Source organism: Aptenodytes forsteri, unplaced genomic scaffold (assembly GCF_000699145.1).
Source record: "Aptenodytes forsteri isolate BGI_AS27 unplaced genomic scaffold, ASM69914v1 Scaffold404, whole genome shotgun sequence".
Classification (NCBI taxonomy): domain Eukaryota; kingdom Metazoa; phylum Chordata; class Aves; order Sphenisciformes; family Spheniscidae; genus Aptenodytes; species Aptenodytes forsteri.
Window position 1 is genome coordinate 4,214,271 of NW_008795629.1, and position 16,328 is coordinate 4,230,598.

The following is a 16,328-nucleotide window of genomic DNA, read 5'->3' on the forward strand; positions in this document are numbered from 1 at the left end:
CTATGCTTTTTTTAAATTATTATTATTTTATCCCTCTTTACCTTATTTTTGAGGGATTGGGGGTTATTGGCCGCCTCCCGGGCTGCTTGGCGGGAGGAGGGAAGGTCCCTTCCCCGTGAGGCGCCCGGAGCGTGAGCTCTGGGCCCTGAGGGGTTTGGGGTGACTGCTGCGGGGTGGTGGGCTCGGGGGGGCCCTGCGCTCCAGGGTGGCTGGGGAGCATCCCGGGAAGCATCCCTGCCAGGTGCGATGCCCGCAGGCCCTTTGCACTTCCCTGACTCTTCCCCTGGGTTAGCTGGTCAGGCTTTTAGGAGACCCTCCATACGCACACCCCGTTGGGCCCTGCCTGCCAGGTGGGAGCCTGGGCCTCAGATTGTCACTTGGAAAAGGCTTCTCAAAGCTGCCGGGGATTCATCTCCATATGCTCTTGCCCTAAACAAAAGGTGAAATGAGTGGATGGCCACTATTAACCTTTGATCTCCAAATAAAACCTGCTTATATTGCAGAGCTCCCAGGTGTAAAGCTAATCCACGTGCACCTGAAAACCAATTCAAAACCATGTCCTAGCAGTGCTGCTTGAGTTGCATGCTCCCAACCTAAATGTCTGTCCCAACCCAAGCTGTCTAGTCACTAACTTACAAAGCTTTTTCAAGCATTTTTTCAGGAAGAAATGCTGAAGTAAATCAGTTACAATTTGCCTTTCGGATAAGTTTGCTGTCTAGAGAAATCCAAACTATAAAAGTTACTGAAATGCTTTTGGAGAGTTGCTCTTGGCTATTCTGGGAGACTGTTCAAAACTGAAATTTCCTTCATAAAGTGGTAAAGAACATAGCCATCTAAAAGGGACCTTGCAATTGGAAGTGTTTTAGCAGGGTAGGAGTTCGTGCTGCTTTGCCTTACGGCATTGTGCCACTTCTGGCTACCAGTCAGACTCTTGTCTCCGTCCTGTCATTGAGACAGACCCCAGGAACCCTAGGTATGTGGTGTCTGTTCTTACAGTTGAGCAAGCGCCTCTTGCCAGCACTCCCTGAGTGGAGGTGGCCCTACCATTAATAAGACCCTTGGCTGAAATTAGCTGTTTGAGACCATATTCCTCATTTATACACACCCCCCATCCCCGGAGTTCAATAGAAAGAGTCGGTTTGTTCATCAGAACTTGTATTTGCAGTGGGAGTATGAACTTCTAGGTTGCAATCAAGGCTGCTGAAGGTTCACCAACACTGACTTACGTAGAAGCATGCACGTAAAATCTATGGGCAAGCATTGCACTAGTGGCAGTGACTGGCCTTGGATGTCTTATGTAGTGGCAGGGGAACAGCCTGACTTGACTTGTGTTCTGAACTTCTAGGGCTTTGGTCAAGTTGGTGCGCACTGTTCCAGAAAGCGATGGACCATGCCAGAGCGGCAATCTCTAACTTGGTAAGACACAGTCCCCCTGTGCCATTTGTCTCTTGGTGAGCTGACAATGCTGCAGAAGAAAGGTTCAACAACGTCCGTGTCAGTATCGGAGAAGATGACAAATCCAAAGCAGTGTTAGATGCTACTGTGGGGGTTGTGAGCCAAACATCGCTGTAGCTAGCTGGCCACGATAAGGAGGTGGCTTAAGCGGTTCACTGCTGGTGGGGTTATCGTTAACTGCTACGATGTCTTGGGTCTCTCAGGAAGCTGATAAGGAGGAGGGGCGAGCCTTGAACAATGTTCCAGGAGGAAGTGCTGCTGAGGAAGCTGATTAAATGCCTATCAGGACAATCAACATGTGTTCTATTATGTTACTTTGGGGGTGGGAATTCAACCACAAGTCCAGCCTTTGAATGCAACCTTTGCTTTGAAACAAATGTGCAGGAGAAGGTAGCTCTGGGCTTGCTCAGCCAAGCCCGCTGGTCCTAGAGAGCCTGGACTGTGAAATGACCATAGGCTAGGACTGCAAATGTGAGGGTTTGGTCTCTGAACAAGCACAGAGGATATGTGGGATTGAGGCACGTCCTCTGCAAAGTGTGAGGGAAGCCAAGCTATCAAGCAGCTGAGCAGGCAGACTGCTAGGATAGACTGCGGTGTTGCCCTTTTACGGAATATGAGAAGCCAGCCACTTCATTGTGGGTAGCGTGGGCCAGAATGGAACTGCAGGTCTGAAATGACACTGGTTTAGTTTTGACCAACCATGATGTCTGGTCTCTTCACCTCCAGCCACTGACTTGTAGTTTGAGAGTGAGCTGAGAACTGTGGATGAGCTGCTGAGATTGTAACAGGGCTTGGGCACTTGCCACCAGCTGCTTCTCCAGTACAGTGGAGAGGGACTGCAGGACTGCTGCTCCCAAAACTATTCCTCTGGCCTTTTAGCCAGTCTCCTGCCTGTCCCCAACGCAACTGTGGCTGCAGGCCCATTCAGCGGCTCTAATGGAAGCTGAGTGGTTCTGCTCAGCGCCTGGCTACACCTGGAATTGAGTTTAACTGTCTGTTAATCTGAGCGACTGCCTTGTGCACGGGCTGCTGTTCTGTGGGCGGTCGGACTGTGTGTTGCAGCTGTTTAGAAAAGTGGGCTCCAGACTGGAAGCTGCTCTGCTTGGGCACTGATAAACACCTGTCGAATGGGTCCACTCACTGGTGGGTGCAGGAGGTGTGTCCTCAGCTTTCACGTTAGCTGAGGTAGCAGGATTCCCATGGGTCATCTCTCTTCAGCCTAGCTGCTTTCTAATACTCATCAGTAGTGTAACAAGAGTAGCCTGGGGCAGTTTAATACAGGATTATCTAGATACTGGATGAGAGTATTTATGTCAGAGTGGATGTGGCTCGAAGGCACAACCATGGAGGGGTTGCCTTCCCTTTCCTCTGTCCTGATCAAAGTTCCCTTCTGTGCGAGTCGCACATGTTCAGGTCAGATCAGTGCACTCCTGATTAAGACCAGGAGTTTCTGCTTCAGTCAGCCTTTGCTGTGGGGTCACGTGGGAAATGCCGATGCCATTGGCTGTGCCATATTTGTAACAGACTCCAAGCTAGACTCTGACCACTGTGGCTCTGAACTTGTGCAGGGCAAACAGATGCTAAATAAACTCTGGAAACCCTGAGTGGATCTGAGTCTAACTGTCTGTTCAAAGCAGCCAGCCTGACTTACTGACAGCCGAATGCTTGGGCTGCGCAGGAGCAGTTTCAGATGAACAAGCTGTATTTGGTTTGGAGCATAGGTGCAACTGGCTGCAAGGACTGTAGGCTGGTGTAGCAAACTCTTCCATCACATGACTGTCTTTCAACACAGTTTGGTGGCGAGCCGATGTTGTACACGCGCTTCAGCATTGCCCGGCAAACGGATGGAGACAACAGCCATGTGGAGATGAAGCTGTCTACTGATGATGAGGAAGGAGGGGAAATTGGGAGACCGGAGCACCTGCACGCCAGCATGCCTCCTCCACAGAGGAGCGGCAAGAACCTCTGCTTCCTAATCATCGCAGCTCTCCTCCTCCTTTTGATTGGTAAGGAAGGGTGGGAGGCAACTGCATGAAGTGGACTCTGGTATTGAGCATATCTGAGGCTGTTAACATTTGAATCTCTATTGTTTCAGGAGATAATTACAGAGCCTGGATCCAGGCTGCAGCCTCTTGTCACTAACTCTAAGTATGTCTAGCTCAGACTTACGGTACAGAATTGGCACAAAGAAGTGTGAAGTTTGACGGTGGAACTCTGACTTAGCTAAAGGGCAAACTGGCCCATGTGGCAAGTGTACTGGTTTTCCCTCGATTAACTCTTAACACTTCTCTAGACATGTGGGTCAACGTATCAGTAAAGCCTCTGGTGCTCGTCTCTCAAGGGTTTTAACACTGCCACTGACCTAAAGTAAGCGTTCTTCTTCCCAAGTGGTGCTGGAGGGACTCTGCCAAGCACAAGATCAGATTTACAGTCTACCTTAAAACATGCCAGCTCAGGCAAAATGTCAGGCTGCGTATTTCTGTCTGTCCTTAGGTGTGCCAGCTTGTCAAAAATGGTGTGAGAGCAGAGATGCATCTTAACCCTGAAGCTGCTTTGAATGCACTTGTATGGTGTGGGGCTGGTTTAGTCATCTTTCTGCAGCACAAAGAAATGCCTGTTCTGTCTGTAGGGTTTCTGATTGGCTACTTGAGTTATCGTGGACGAATGCAGAAGGCTAGCAGGTGTCTGGATGGAAGTGGCAAGTGTGAGATGACTCCTACCACATCTTATTTAGCTGATGATGATGAAATTGAGGAAGAAGAGGTTCCTGGACCACCTGTCTTCTACTGGCCTCGGCTCAGAGACCTGTTGTCAAATAAGCTGTCAGCCAGCCATCTTGAGGACAGCTTGAGGTAACAGTTCCAGAAAGCTTAGCTACAGCTATGAGAGAGGCACAGCCTGTGGGCAGAACTCAAGCTCCTTTGGAGAACAAGGGCCTTAAAGATGTTGTAGGGTGGCATGTGGTTAAACATGGGCTTAAATGGCCCATCCAACTTGGGTTTGCAGGCTGGAGCACTGCAGTGCAACCTGGTGCTGTAGCCTAAGCTATACATCTGTTACCTACAGGCAAAGAGCAAATCAGTACTCTTTCGAAGCTGGCCAGAGTGGAGATGAGAGCACTGCCGGCTACATTCATGACCAGTTCACCAGCTTCCTCTTGGATGAAGTGTGGAACGATGAGCACTACATTAAGCTGCAGGTCAAAGGCAGGTACGTTAATGAAGAGATGCAGATCTCTTCCTTACAGCATGGATATCTGTAGTCTTGAGCAAATGTGATTTCTGCTGAAAGCAGTGCTAAAATTGTGAGCCAGTTGCCCCTCTCCAAAGAAGGCCTCACTGTAGCCAAGTAATAGCTGCTCCTGTCTCTTCTCAGTCTTTCTAAATCCAGAGGATCTGGTAGCAGCTCTCTGGATTTTTCCTGGGACAGCTGTTTCCTCAAAGCATGCTTAGGAAGTGGAGAGAAAACAAATGAGTAAAAACTCAGCTGAAAGGCAGATTCCCTGTGTCTAAAAATGCTAGCATGGGCGACTCTGTCCTGTCACCCGGACAAGTGTTGCAGACCTGGCAGTGGCTCCTGGTCTGGCTCAGGAGGATATCAACAGGCATTGTGTTGGCTGACAGCTCATACCCCCATGTCTTACTTGCCCCTTTGTGTCGGGGGTGGGGGTGGGGGAAATGAATTTGCTTAGCTCCTCTTAGGAGGCGACTAAGAGGCTTGGAAGCAGAGATTCTTTCTGCTACTTGTCTTTAGAAATTAGCCTTCGTTAATGTCTCTGAACAACTCCAGAGATTCTTGCACGGAAGTACTGGGATAAGTCTGCCTGTTTAAGGCTCTGCATTGACTCGATCAGAATTGCTAGGGCACAGACTGAAATATGGGAGCTAGTTAAATATGGAGTTTATGTATGAAAGAACGTAACACTGTGTCTTTACATTTAATAGCAGCAACAACAAAGTGTCTATTCTGGAAGATGGTAAAGAAGAGATACTGGAGAGTCCCGATGCATATGTGGCATACAGCCAGAGTGGCTCAGTTGCTGTAAGTGACTCCAGGAAGATCCTGGAAATGTGTTTGCACACTTGCCAGGTGGCAATGTCCAAAATATGTCCCTTCAAGATATGGAGTATATAAAGCCCTCCCCAGTTTAGAGAGCTGGGGGTGGTGGTGGGGAGAGTGGGGTGAGGCGTGGGCCCATATAGTTCTATTACTTCAGCAAGATGCAGAATTAACTGTTTAAATTTCTCTGCTGGGATCCAGACAGGAACCTTGACAGAAGTGCTGCTCCAACAGGCATGTTGCATGTGATCAGAGTTTACATTGCTGAGTTTGAACTCCTTACTGTTAACGGGAGTCACTGTTACTGTGACTCTGTAGGCTGTCTCAAGTATCTTACTGTCATAGGACTGCTGCATTTAAAACCAGTGTTTCTGTTCCAGGGCAAACCAGTCTACGTGAACTATGGACTGAAAGCTGATTTTCAGAAGATACAGAAGCTGGATGTTTCACTGAATGGAACTATAATCATCTTCAGAGCTGGAAAAATAACCCTTGCTGAGAAGGTAAGCAGCCTGTGCCTCAAAGCCCGGCCAAACTTGGCAGCAGGAAGTGATGCTTCCTCCTTTCAAGACACACTTCTGTGCCTCGGTTCAGGTCTCTAGAAGTTATGTATGTAGGCTTGTCCCTGCAGGTCTGGTCTTGCTTGCTTGCACTAAGCCTCCACATGCAGGTCTGGACACCAAGACTGAACAGAGCTGGTTACCATTCATGGTGGCATTCTTCTTGGCCTCTGGCAGTCTTGCTGGGACAGCCAAGCATCTGGAATGATGGAGCTGGGAGGCAGCCTGGGGGCTACAGGGTGCAGAGCTGGCTGGTATTGCTAGATGCAGCAATAGGGCTGCTAGAACAGCCTTGCCTCTAGAGCACTTCTTGCTGCTGCAGCCAGATACTTTCAAAGCCTGACTGCAGTGTCTCACTTGGGCCCTTGCCGACTGTTCACTTGGAAGGTGCTGGCACTGCATGCCCAGTCAGCTGCCTTGCCTGTTACTGTAATGTTCCCTCTGTAGCAAGTAGAACCAAATAGCCAAGCAGTGTAAAGGATCCAAGTCCTTCTGTATGCAAGCCTGTCCTAGGTCTGACCCAGAGCTGCCCCTCAGATGGGTGCTCCTGGGGAGGCTGGGGCATAGGACTCTTTCCAGTCAGACTCTGCCTGTCTGCATGCATCAGACGCAGGCAGAGCTGAAAAGTGCTTCTGCAAGGGATGATTACTGGTTCTCCAGTCCCCTTCCCACTTTTCAAACTGGTGTCTAGCCTTGGAAGAGTGTTTGTACTGGTGGTATATCGGAGGCAGCTGGGTTGTAGGTGTATTAAACAGGGACCTGACTAGGCCACTCTGCCTCCATTTTCCATGTGAACATGAGCCTCCAGTGGCTGCTTATCTTGTCTTGAGACCAACCTAATCTTGGGAAAACAGATGGAGCGTAATCAAAATTAAATAACATCTTTCTTCTAAGCTGCTCTGAGGAGCTGAAGGAATCATAGGGTGAGACACTAACCATGGAGCGTCCTAACTGTTCAAAGGGTGTTAGACACTCTGCCTGGAGTAGGACTGAGCTGCTAGTATTCAGTTTTCTTGTGTGTCTATCACTGTCAGGTAGCTGTTAAAATCTGTTGTGGAGTTGGGCATTGAGGAGCACAACCCTTCACACCATTACTCCATGTATGTGCCTTAACTCCCTTTACTTGCAGTGCAAATGTGCAGTTAATGTTCCTCTTTGCTTCAGGTTGCAAATGCCAAGGAGGTAGGAGCAGTCGGTGCCCTGATGTACCTGGACCCCTCCGATTACAAGGACACAGATGCGCTTGTCCCCTTTGGACATGTGAGTATGCAACTGGCTCCCCTATTTGTTCTCATGAACCTTTCTCACTGTGGACTGCAGACTGCAGCAGTCCTTCTGCAGGCCTCTGGCTCAGCAGTGCTTCATGTCTTTGTGTAGATGAAAACTGTTGTCTCCTCTGAGACCTGAGGAGTCCTTTTGCTTTCCACAGGCCCACCTTGGAACTGGAGACCCTTTCACCCCAGGCTTCCCTTCTTTCAACCACACCCAGTTCCCACCAGTGGAATCTTCTGGACTACCTCGCATTGCTGTTCAGACTATCTCTAGCCAAGCAGTAACCAAGCTGTTCCGGTAACTGTTTCTCCTGGCTTGTAGGCTAGGCTGCTGTGGCCCTTTTGCAGGGGTGAGGATGGTGTTGAGGTGGTGTGAGCCCAGGGAGCTCTCTGCTGGTCTCTGCTGTGTATCGCAGGGAGCACTTACTGGAACTGGCTGGAGAAATGTCGCTTGTGTCCATGTCTCATGTCTTAAAAGACTGAACTTAATCTAGTGTTGGATTCTTCTTTGCCTCTGCATCCTACCTCTCCCTGTATAATTAGTGGTACAGGACTGCAAGCTGTTTTGGTTTTTGTGAGCAGGCCCTGAACCAGGCTGCACCTGCAGTTGCAGGCTTGCATTTTTCACAGGATAACTAAATGAGGTCAGAACTGGATAATGAGTTCAAAGGATCTCTCTTTTTCCCCCTCAGCAAAATGGATGGAGAGCAATGCCTTCCAGAGTGGAAAGGTGGGGTCATAGGATGTAAGGTGATGCTGAGCAGCACGAGCAAGATGACAGTGAAACTGAGCGTGAACAACGTTATGGTGGACAGGAAGATTCTGAACATCTTTGGTGCTATCAAGGGGTTTGAAGAACCAGGTAACAGCAACTGCCTTGGGGCTCAGTCTTGAGGGGAACCCTTCCTGTTCTGTGATCATCAGAACATGACAGCTGCTCCCAGCCAGCCAGCTACTTCCTCAGCAGAACCAAGACCCTTCCCTAAAGGTCAACGAAATAGCTGAACCACGCTGCCAGGGAAAGGCTAAATGAAAGCAAGCAGTGTGCCAGATTCAGGGGTCAGACTCTGTACTTTGTTCCTAGTACAGAAGCTCAAAGCTGCTTTTCTGATAAATGGTGTTTGCAACCTGAAGCTTGCAGCTCAGATCTTGATGTCTCCTTTATAGATCGGTATGTTGTGATCGGAGCCCAGAGAGACTCCTGGGGCCCAGGAGCAGCCAAGGCTGGCGTTGGAACTGCCATGTTGTTGGAACTTGCCCGTGTGATCTCGGACATAGTGAAATATGGTAAATATTTGTGTACAGAAGCATGGGGATGGGAGGTCATGCAGGCTTAGCTCTGCGTGTGTTAACATTGGAGAGGCCAGTTGCAGAATAATCCTTTGGGAAGCGTAGGGAATCTGACAAAGCTTCCTGAGAAGCTATTACTTGTCCAACACAGACAAGTTCTCTGCAATGAGCACTCGCTTTCAAGGGACTGCCTGCTTGTATCTGGTATGGCTTGAATGCAAGAATGTCCTTGGATAATACACAATGCAAACCTCAAACTTGAGCTGTCTATTGGACAGCCAGGCCTGAAGGTGGGAAAACACTGAAGTGGCTGAGCAGCTGGAGCAGTGGGGTCTGCATGGTGGCACTTAGTATGAGTGCTTTCGTCTCCAGGGTTAATTTTGGGCTCAGGCAGCTAAACAAAAAAGGGGGGAAATGCAGACAGCACGGTTTTCCTACACAGCTCTGCAGCATGGGGGGGCAGGGTACTGTGTCCATGCAGCCACTAGTGTGCACATTTGTCTGCAGCAGCCAGAATGCTTCAGCTCTCTCTGAGGAGCAGGCGATTCATCAACCCAGGCCCTCAGTGCTAATCTACATCTCCATGGGGGAAGGGCAGACATCTCAGTCTCTGTCTCTGTCTCTGTCTCTGTCTCTCTCTCTCTCTCTCTCTCTCTCTCTCTCTCTCTCTCTCTCTCTCTCTCTCTCTCTCTCTCTCTCTCTCTCTCAACCAAGGCGCAGCATCATCTTCGCTAGCTGGAGTGCGGGAGAGTATGGAGCTGTGGGTGCTACTGAATGGCTGGAGGTACTGTTTCTTTGACAGACTTCTGCGTGATGACTGCGCAGTTGTGACTTCCTGTTCCTGTGGATTAAACATCCTGGTGTTGTACTGCTACTGCTCACCTTAAAATACTTGTTTTGTTCTAGGGGTACTCTGCCACACTGCATGCCAAAGCCTTCACTTACATTAACTTGGATGCTGCAGTCCTAGGTAACCTGCTACTCTAAGTTTCTTAAACTGAGTGGGACCAGAATAGCTTGACAGACATCCCTTAACCTCCAGGAATGGGGGCTGTGCCAGAGGTTGATGCTGGGTGTTTGGCTGAAGACTGGCATGACTCCATTTATCCTCCTGTTGTCATTGAAGCTGGGAGGTTGCTGCAGCCTGAGCCAGAAGGAAGCAGCTCTGCTAGGTCCCAGTAGACTGTCCTGTGTCTGTTGAAGATCCTTTGGCAACAAGCTGTAGATCAGTTGTTGCTCAGTCACAGGACTGAGCAGCTCTAGCAGTAGTGGTTAATTGTGCCAGCATGTCAAACACCCTTTCTTTTTTGTAGGCTTCAACCACATGAAGATTTCTGCTAGCCCATTGCTGTACACGTTGCTGGAGAAAGCTATCAAGGGGGTGAGTTGAAGGGTCTTGGGCTAATCAAGGTGACTGTGGCTTTAAAGAGGAGCTGAAAGCAGCCAGAGCTGCGCTGGGTCACTTTCCCCAGCTGGCACCTTCTGAGGAGAAAGCCCCATTTAGGAGAAAGGGCTGAGATACTCTGCAGGGCCCTGTCTGAAGTCAGCGGGGCTCTGGGAATTGCAGTTCACGCATGCGGAATCTAAAATCACTAAATGCCACAGTTCAGTGGGAGGTGAATGCCTGTCCCACGTGAACTGTGCCTGTGTGGAGAAAGGTCAGGGGAGCACACCTGACTGTGGCATCCGCACAGCAATGCAAGCTCCAGGATGGACCTGGAAGCCGAAGCAGAGGTCAGAACAAGTGGACTGACTGTCATCTCTGTGCAGGTGAAGGACCCAACAAAGGATTCAAGAAGCCTGTATGACAGAGTTGGCGCTGACTGGGTAAAAACAGTGTAAGTATTGTCATCCTGCTATTTAGGAAAGCAAATCTCCACAAAGGAACAAATTAAATGGCTTCTGCTCTTTGTGCTGGAGTGTCATACTGCTGTCTGGGGCAGGCTGTACCTGTTGCAATGTGATCAGGCAAGTGTGAACAGTACAACACTAGCTGTACTTAGTGCTGCCCCAAGCTGCCTGTGGGCAGCCCAGACACCTTTTTGTAGGGCAAGAACAGCCTTGTACAAAGACCAGTGGCCAGAAATGGACGAGCAGCCCTCAGCGCTTGGTTGGGACTCCTTGCCAAAACCAGTCTTGTCTAGACAGGGTAATCCAGTTGGCTCAGAGCTTCAACTCTAGGGCTTTTGAGTCGGGCTTTTCTCCTGGGTTGTCCAAACCAGTTGGTAACTACTCAATACTTGTCTTTTGCAGTGTTCCCCTTGGTCTGGATAATGCAGCGTTCCCTTTCCTGGCCTACGCGGGAATCCCAGTGGTTTCCTTTGGTTTCTGCAACGTAAGTATTGTCTGCCCACCTGATGTACTCATTCCATGGAAAGTGCTGTAAGGATATCTGCTCTCCAGGATGGCAGAGCACAAGGTGCTGTCCCAAGCCTTGTCCATGCAGAAGCCTTTCTGGGGGAGGAGATGCAGCCTCTGGACCTGGTGGCTGTGGTAGTACTTGCTGTGAAGGCTGCTCCTGGGGCATGGTTGGCCTATGGTCTCTGTTCCGGAGTCCTGAACACTAATTTTTTTGTTGGGAGAGGGGGCACTCACTCTTCTGGAGGCTCAGATGTCAATGATTCAGAAGCTAAAAGCACTAAAAAGATGTCAAGCTGTTGTTGCTTCACTGAAAGACTGTACTATAGCCTGCTGGTCAGCAAGCAAAGTGCATTGGGGAAGCAGTACTGTTCGCCAAAGCAAGTACTAACTCAGACTGTTCAGGTCTGCTGCTGCAGCTTGGGGCTGGCAAAAATGGCATGAGCCAAGCAGCCTGCTCTGTTACTGCAGGTGTGCAGCTGGGAGCCTTCCTGATAACAGCTTCCTCTGCTTATGAATGCTTGGGTTTTGTTAGTGACAGACTTTTTCCACAAAAAAACTTGAGTTATCCTGCCAAGAAGGGTTGGAGGGTGCTGCCAGCACATACTAAACTGGGTGCTGGGGTTTGCCCGCCTGTGCTTTTGCAGTGAGCTCTAAGGGGGGGGGGGAAAGTCTATATGTCTTTGGGTCTAACAAAGTAGCAGAGCATCCTGCTGATTGTTGGAAAATGTGAGGGACGAGATGGAGGAGCTCCATTCCCTTCCCCTGTGCTTTGAAGTTTTGCCACTCACATCTCGCTACTTAGCAGCACAAGGAGATGGGATGTGGTGGAAGTAGCCCGCAAACTGTAGTAGGAGGTGAAAAATCCTGGCTGGAGAAGCGCTCTTGCCTAACTTCAATGCCGCCTTTCTTGCAGAAAGATGAGGAATATCCCTTCTTGGGCACTACTCAGGACACTGTGGAGAACCTGAAGAGGAATGACAAGTTGTATGCTCTTATGCGTGCTGCTGCAGAAGTTGCTGGACAAATAGCTCTCAGGCTGACCCATGATCATGAGCTCTTCCTGGACTTTGAGAGATACGATGAAGAATTGCTAGCGTTCCAGGAGAAGTTTTTGCCCTACGATCAGGATGTGAGGGTAAGAAAGGCTCTAGAGTGCACTGAATCCCTGTAGACTTTTATGGGGCTGTGTGCTAGTAAGGCTCTGCTGCTACTGGATACAACAGGGTGGACATCTTCCTCATTTGGGCACGAGAGCATGGCAAGATGTGACCTGAATCGATGTTCCTTATAGAGCAGTGCAGGCAGAGTAGCTGTGGCAGACAGATTTAGCTAATCTGGCTGTGGGGAGCTCTTGTGGAAATGGATGTGGATGGTTTCTTGTCTGGTTATCATTCACAGCAGGTACAGCTTTGCATCTCATTTGCACCTCTGCTGAAAGCCTGTAAGAAACTGTGGGTGGGGAGACTTCGCTGAGCTCAGTGACCTCAGAGAGCCTGCCGGGAACTTGCTCTGCTACTTGGTTAAACTGGCAAAAAAAACCCCAACACTTTCTCTTGGTAAGAGAGCAGCAAAAGAAGAAAATCAGGTTTGCTAACAGCTCCTCCCTCACAGGCGCTGGGGCTGACCTTGAAATGGCTGTTTTTTGCCCGTGGTGACTTCCAGAGAGCTACAGATGCACTGAGAAGAGACATCACAAACAGTGACAGGGAAAACAAGATTGTCCGCAGAGCCCTGAATGACAGGATCATGAAGGTGGGTATCTGCAACTGGTTTTCCTTCCTTCACGAAGGAAGAGAATGCTGGCTGGGATGGGCCTCTTCCGTAGGAGCCATGGGCACTGTGCACACCGGTGTCTCTTCTGCTTGCTTAGTGTCAACATGTCTGACTTCTGCGCTTGCTATCATGAGAGGGTCTGGCCCTTGCAGAGCTGCTGCGGGAAAGGGCTGGGTGGGGACCAGAGGTTGGGAGCTCATGATGGGGCAGAAAAGAAAAACTTGGGAGGTGAGAGTATAACCCTAAATTTGCACCTCTACTCCAGGTGGAGTATGACTTCCTCTCCCCCTACCTCTCGCCAAAAGCTGTTCCCTTTCGCCACATCTTCTTTGGCAAAGGCTCCCACACCCTGCAGAGTCTGCTGGAGAACCTGCAGCTGCTGACAACCAGCAGGGACAGCGTGGATGTGAACATGCTGAAAGAGCAGCTGGCCCTAGCGACCTGGACCATTAAAGGGGCTGCCAATGCCTTAGTGGGTGATATCTGGGATACAGACAACGAATTCTAGACACAGCAAGCGCCTGGTTAAGGTACAGGATTAGGGAAACCCACTCCCTAACATGGCATTATTTTTCTGTAGATTTTCTGGCAACAAATTTTTTTTGACCAAAGTTGAGCATAAAATTTAAATCTCACCTTGACAAATTCACAGGAGGCAGTTTTAAAGCAGGTACTAAGGTTACCATGAAATCTCCTCTGACCAGGCTCCCATGTGACTACAGTCCAAACTGGTCATGTACAGCTGCTTGTGGGGCTTGTTCTCCAGTGTACTTGAGAACTAACAGCTCAGGTGACTCCTGAACTGGTACCTTGAGTGGGGAGGTACCTCATCTATTTAGGGTTTTAATTGTTGGCCCCCTAAACCTAGTGACAAAATAGGGAATGGATTCCTCTTAATGCTCGTAATGAGGATCCCTTCTCTGGCAGGGAGCTGCAGAGACCAACCTGTAGCTCAAAAGTAAAACAACATAGTAGTAGCCCGCAAGTGCTGGATTATCAGCAAGTTCTGAAGTGCCTGGCCTGCCTTACTCAACAGCAGGGTCCCAATGATGTCTTGGAGGCTTGCCTCTGCTGAGGCAGGTCTTAATATGCAGGGAAATGACCCAAAGATTATCTAATACCCCCTTTATATCCTTAGCTGGCACCTCAGCGAGTCCTGCGGCATTGAGAAATGGCTCTAGACTGGCACTTCAGACCTTGCTGCTCTGGGGCCTTTTGTGAAATCGAGTCTCTTGCTGGCCAAACCCTGTTTGACTGATGCCATTTTGCAGGATGGCTCTAGTTTGGCACTGAGATATTTATTTGTTTATTTATTTATCAGTGACAGCGTTCACTATAAATGGTGTGTTTTTTTATAGAAGATAATTATCGGAAGCAGTGCCTTCCATAATTATGACAGTTATACTGTCGTTTTTGAATAAAGCAGCATCTGCTATTACAATCAAACATGATACTGGAACTTTGCATTTAAAATAATCTAAACAGGCCCCTCCAAAAAAAGTTTTTGAAAACTAGCAATTAAGCTTTCTGTGGCAAAAACACCCCTCTGGAAGAAACTTGAAGGCGTAAACCTGGTAGCAAGTCTCTGGGTTGCGCTCCAAAATGATCCCTGAAATGCTGAAAACCTGGGTGGAAACTCAAATAGTAGAAATTTGGCTTCCCTGTGGTGCCCCTCTGTGGGCTTCAGGCTCCCTCTTCGCCCCTCTTCTGGATGCCGTGTGCTCGCGTGGGGAGCACGGCTTCCTTCCTGGCCCCGGCCCGGCGGAGGGGCTCACGGTGTAGCCCTAGCTCCACCCGCGGCAACACACTGACTTCCTGTACCTCCGATTAGGCATTGGCCCGATATTTATTTTTTTTTTTTTTTTTAAATGGCAGCTTCCTGCAAACTTCCAGTACCTTATGTATCATGAAACCTAACTGACATTATCGGGGGCAGTGTCTTCCATAATGTGTAAAGAACAAGGTAGTTTTTGCCTACCACAGTGTTATATCGGAGGCAGTGACCTCCATATGTTGCACTATGGGTGTACGTAATTATCGGGGACAGTGTTTCCCATAATTGTTCTATACTTATCATGCAATGTCATCTGCGAAGCTTGATGGTTAGTATCTAACATGGATCAATTTCCTGCAGTCCTATTTTTTCACTCTCCTGTGGTGATGCAGATACAAACTTCGGTCTGTTATGTACTTCCCTAGACTCTACCTTCTCCGTAGGCTGAACTGTTTCAAATAGCTGTGCTGTCTTGAAGTGGCTTCCTGCCTCCAGTCACAGGACTGGCGCTTGAATGTGTAGCGGAAGCTAGGCTAGTTAGACTGTGTGCTCTGTGATTTAGTAAACTTCCTTCAAACCAGTTACAAAGACTTGGGGAATTAAAGGTGAATGTAGGGCTTGGGGCTGACTGCTGTCTGGAGGGCTCTGGTCACTGCTCTAGATGGGTGCGCGTACTAGTTAAGAGGCTGGCCTGCTGTGGCACTGGGGTGATGCTGGTGTGCGTGCGTGGGAAGCTGCTAGCTCCCCAGGTCTCACTGGAAACCCCAGTCTTGCCTCCTGGGTGTTGTGTGGAGGCGGGGAAATCAGTGGCACCTTTCTCGTGGTGCCCCTCTGCTCCCTGACCTGAAGCTGAATGCTGCTGCGTGACACCTGCTGAACTGTGCTGACTGTTCCTAAAAAGCAGCTGGCTGGCACCAGCCCTCTGCTCTGCAAACAGCTTGATCTGGCATTTAAACCTAAACCGAGCAAGTGACCTGAGCCCCAGCAGTAGTCCTGGAGGGGAAGAACATTGTTCAGCTGGAGCAGAGGCCTGGGCCTCCACAAGGAACGGGCAAGGACAAGCCCCCAGCCTAGTTACTGAGCTCAGTGCTCACCAACTTGGAGGGCTGGATTTTCATCTGTCTCCCTGGAAGCCTGATGCCCAGGCTTGTGCAACTCCTTGCTCCTCCTTAACTACCCTGCTGTCTCTGAGGCATGTGTACAGCCCTGTGTTACTGTTTCCTAGTGACACTTCTCTGGATGGCATTTAAGAGCTGCTGTCTGGGAGTCCTCACTGTAGTGTTTGCATGCATCTTGATGTCAAACTTAATCATGCGCTTTACAGCCAGTAAAGAAAGACAAAGCCTGTCTCCTGGCTAGGCAGCACAACCGTGACTACTGGGATGTCGGGATGCCTTGCTCGGTGCTGGCATCTGACTGGTGTGGGGTGCTAAACTCTGTTTCTGGGTTACCTGCTGTCTGCGTTACCTGCTGTCTGCTTGAATAAAGTTTTAAAGCTTGAACACTCAACTTCTCTCGTGGGTTCTTGCAAAGCCACAATGCTGTTGTGGCCACGGGCGGAGGGAGGCTGCTCTCCCACCCCATCAGGGCTGGTAACTGGCAGCTCCAGTGCCACCTTGTTGATGTACTATTGCACATCAATGGCACTGTGGCCAAACAGTGGCAAGTCCAAACTTCACCATGCTGCTTGGCTCTGGGTCCTACCTCACCGCAGGCAACTGGGATGAGGACTCTGGCAAGGAGGTGGAGGAGCAACGTATAGCAAGTCCCCCCAGCCACCCCTCT

At 49.5% G+C, this 16,328-nt stretch overlaps 1 protein-coding gene across 1 annotated transcript; it reads left to right on the plus strand.

Annotated features, from left to right (window-relative positions):
- The first annotated feature begins 1,350 nt into the window (after positions 1-1,350).
- TFRC (transferrin receptor) lies at positions 1,351-16,052 on the plus strand. Its single transcript, XM_009282369.1, has 18 exons — positions 1,351-1,416; positions 3,248-3,461; positions 4,085-4,307; positions 4,522-4,665; positions 5,400-5,496; positions 5,895-6,017; positions 7,239-7,334; positions 7,504-7,643; positions 8,038-8,207; positions 8,513-8,639; positions 9,341-9,419; positions 9,542-9,605; positions 9,949-10,016; positions 10,406-10,473; positions 10,889-10,970; positions 11,910-12,131; positions 12,608-12,748; positions 13,035-16,052. Exons 1-18 carry the CDS (start codon positions 1,384-1,386, stop codon positions 13,275-13,277), a joined length of 2,334 nt encoding a protein of 777 aa, XP_009280644.1. The 5' UTR covers positions 1,351-1,383; the 3' UTR covers positions 13,278-16,052.
- The last annotated feature ends 276 nt before the right edge of the window (positions 16,053-16,328 follow it).

What these genes read in the sequence shown, in the direction of transcription:
- TFRC (XM_009282369.1), top strand. Translation starts at nt 1,384, where the DNA reads ATGGACCATGCCAGAGCGGCAATCTCTAACTTG. An exon ending in GCAGTAACCAAGCTGTTCCG is followed by an intron (nt 7,644 to 8,037) that starts GTAACTGTTTCT and finishes TTTCCCCCTCAG; the next exon opens with CAAAATGGATGGAGAGCAAT. An exon ending in ATAGTGAAATATGGTAAATA is followed by an intron (nt 8,640 to 9,340) that starts TTTGTGTACAGA and finishes TCTCTCTCTCTC; the next exon opens with TCAACCAAGGCGCAGCATCA.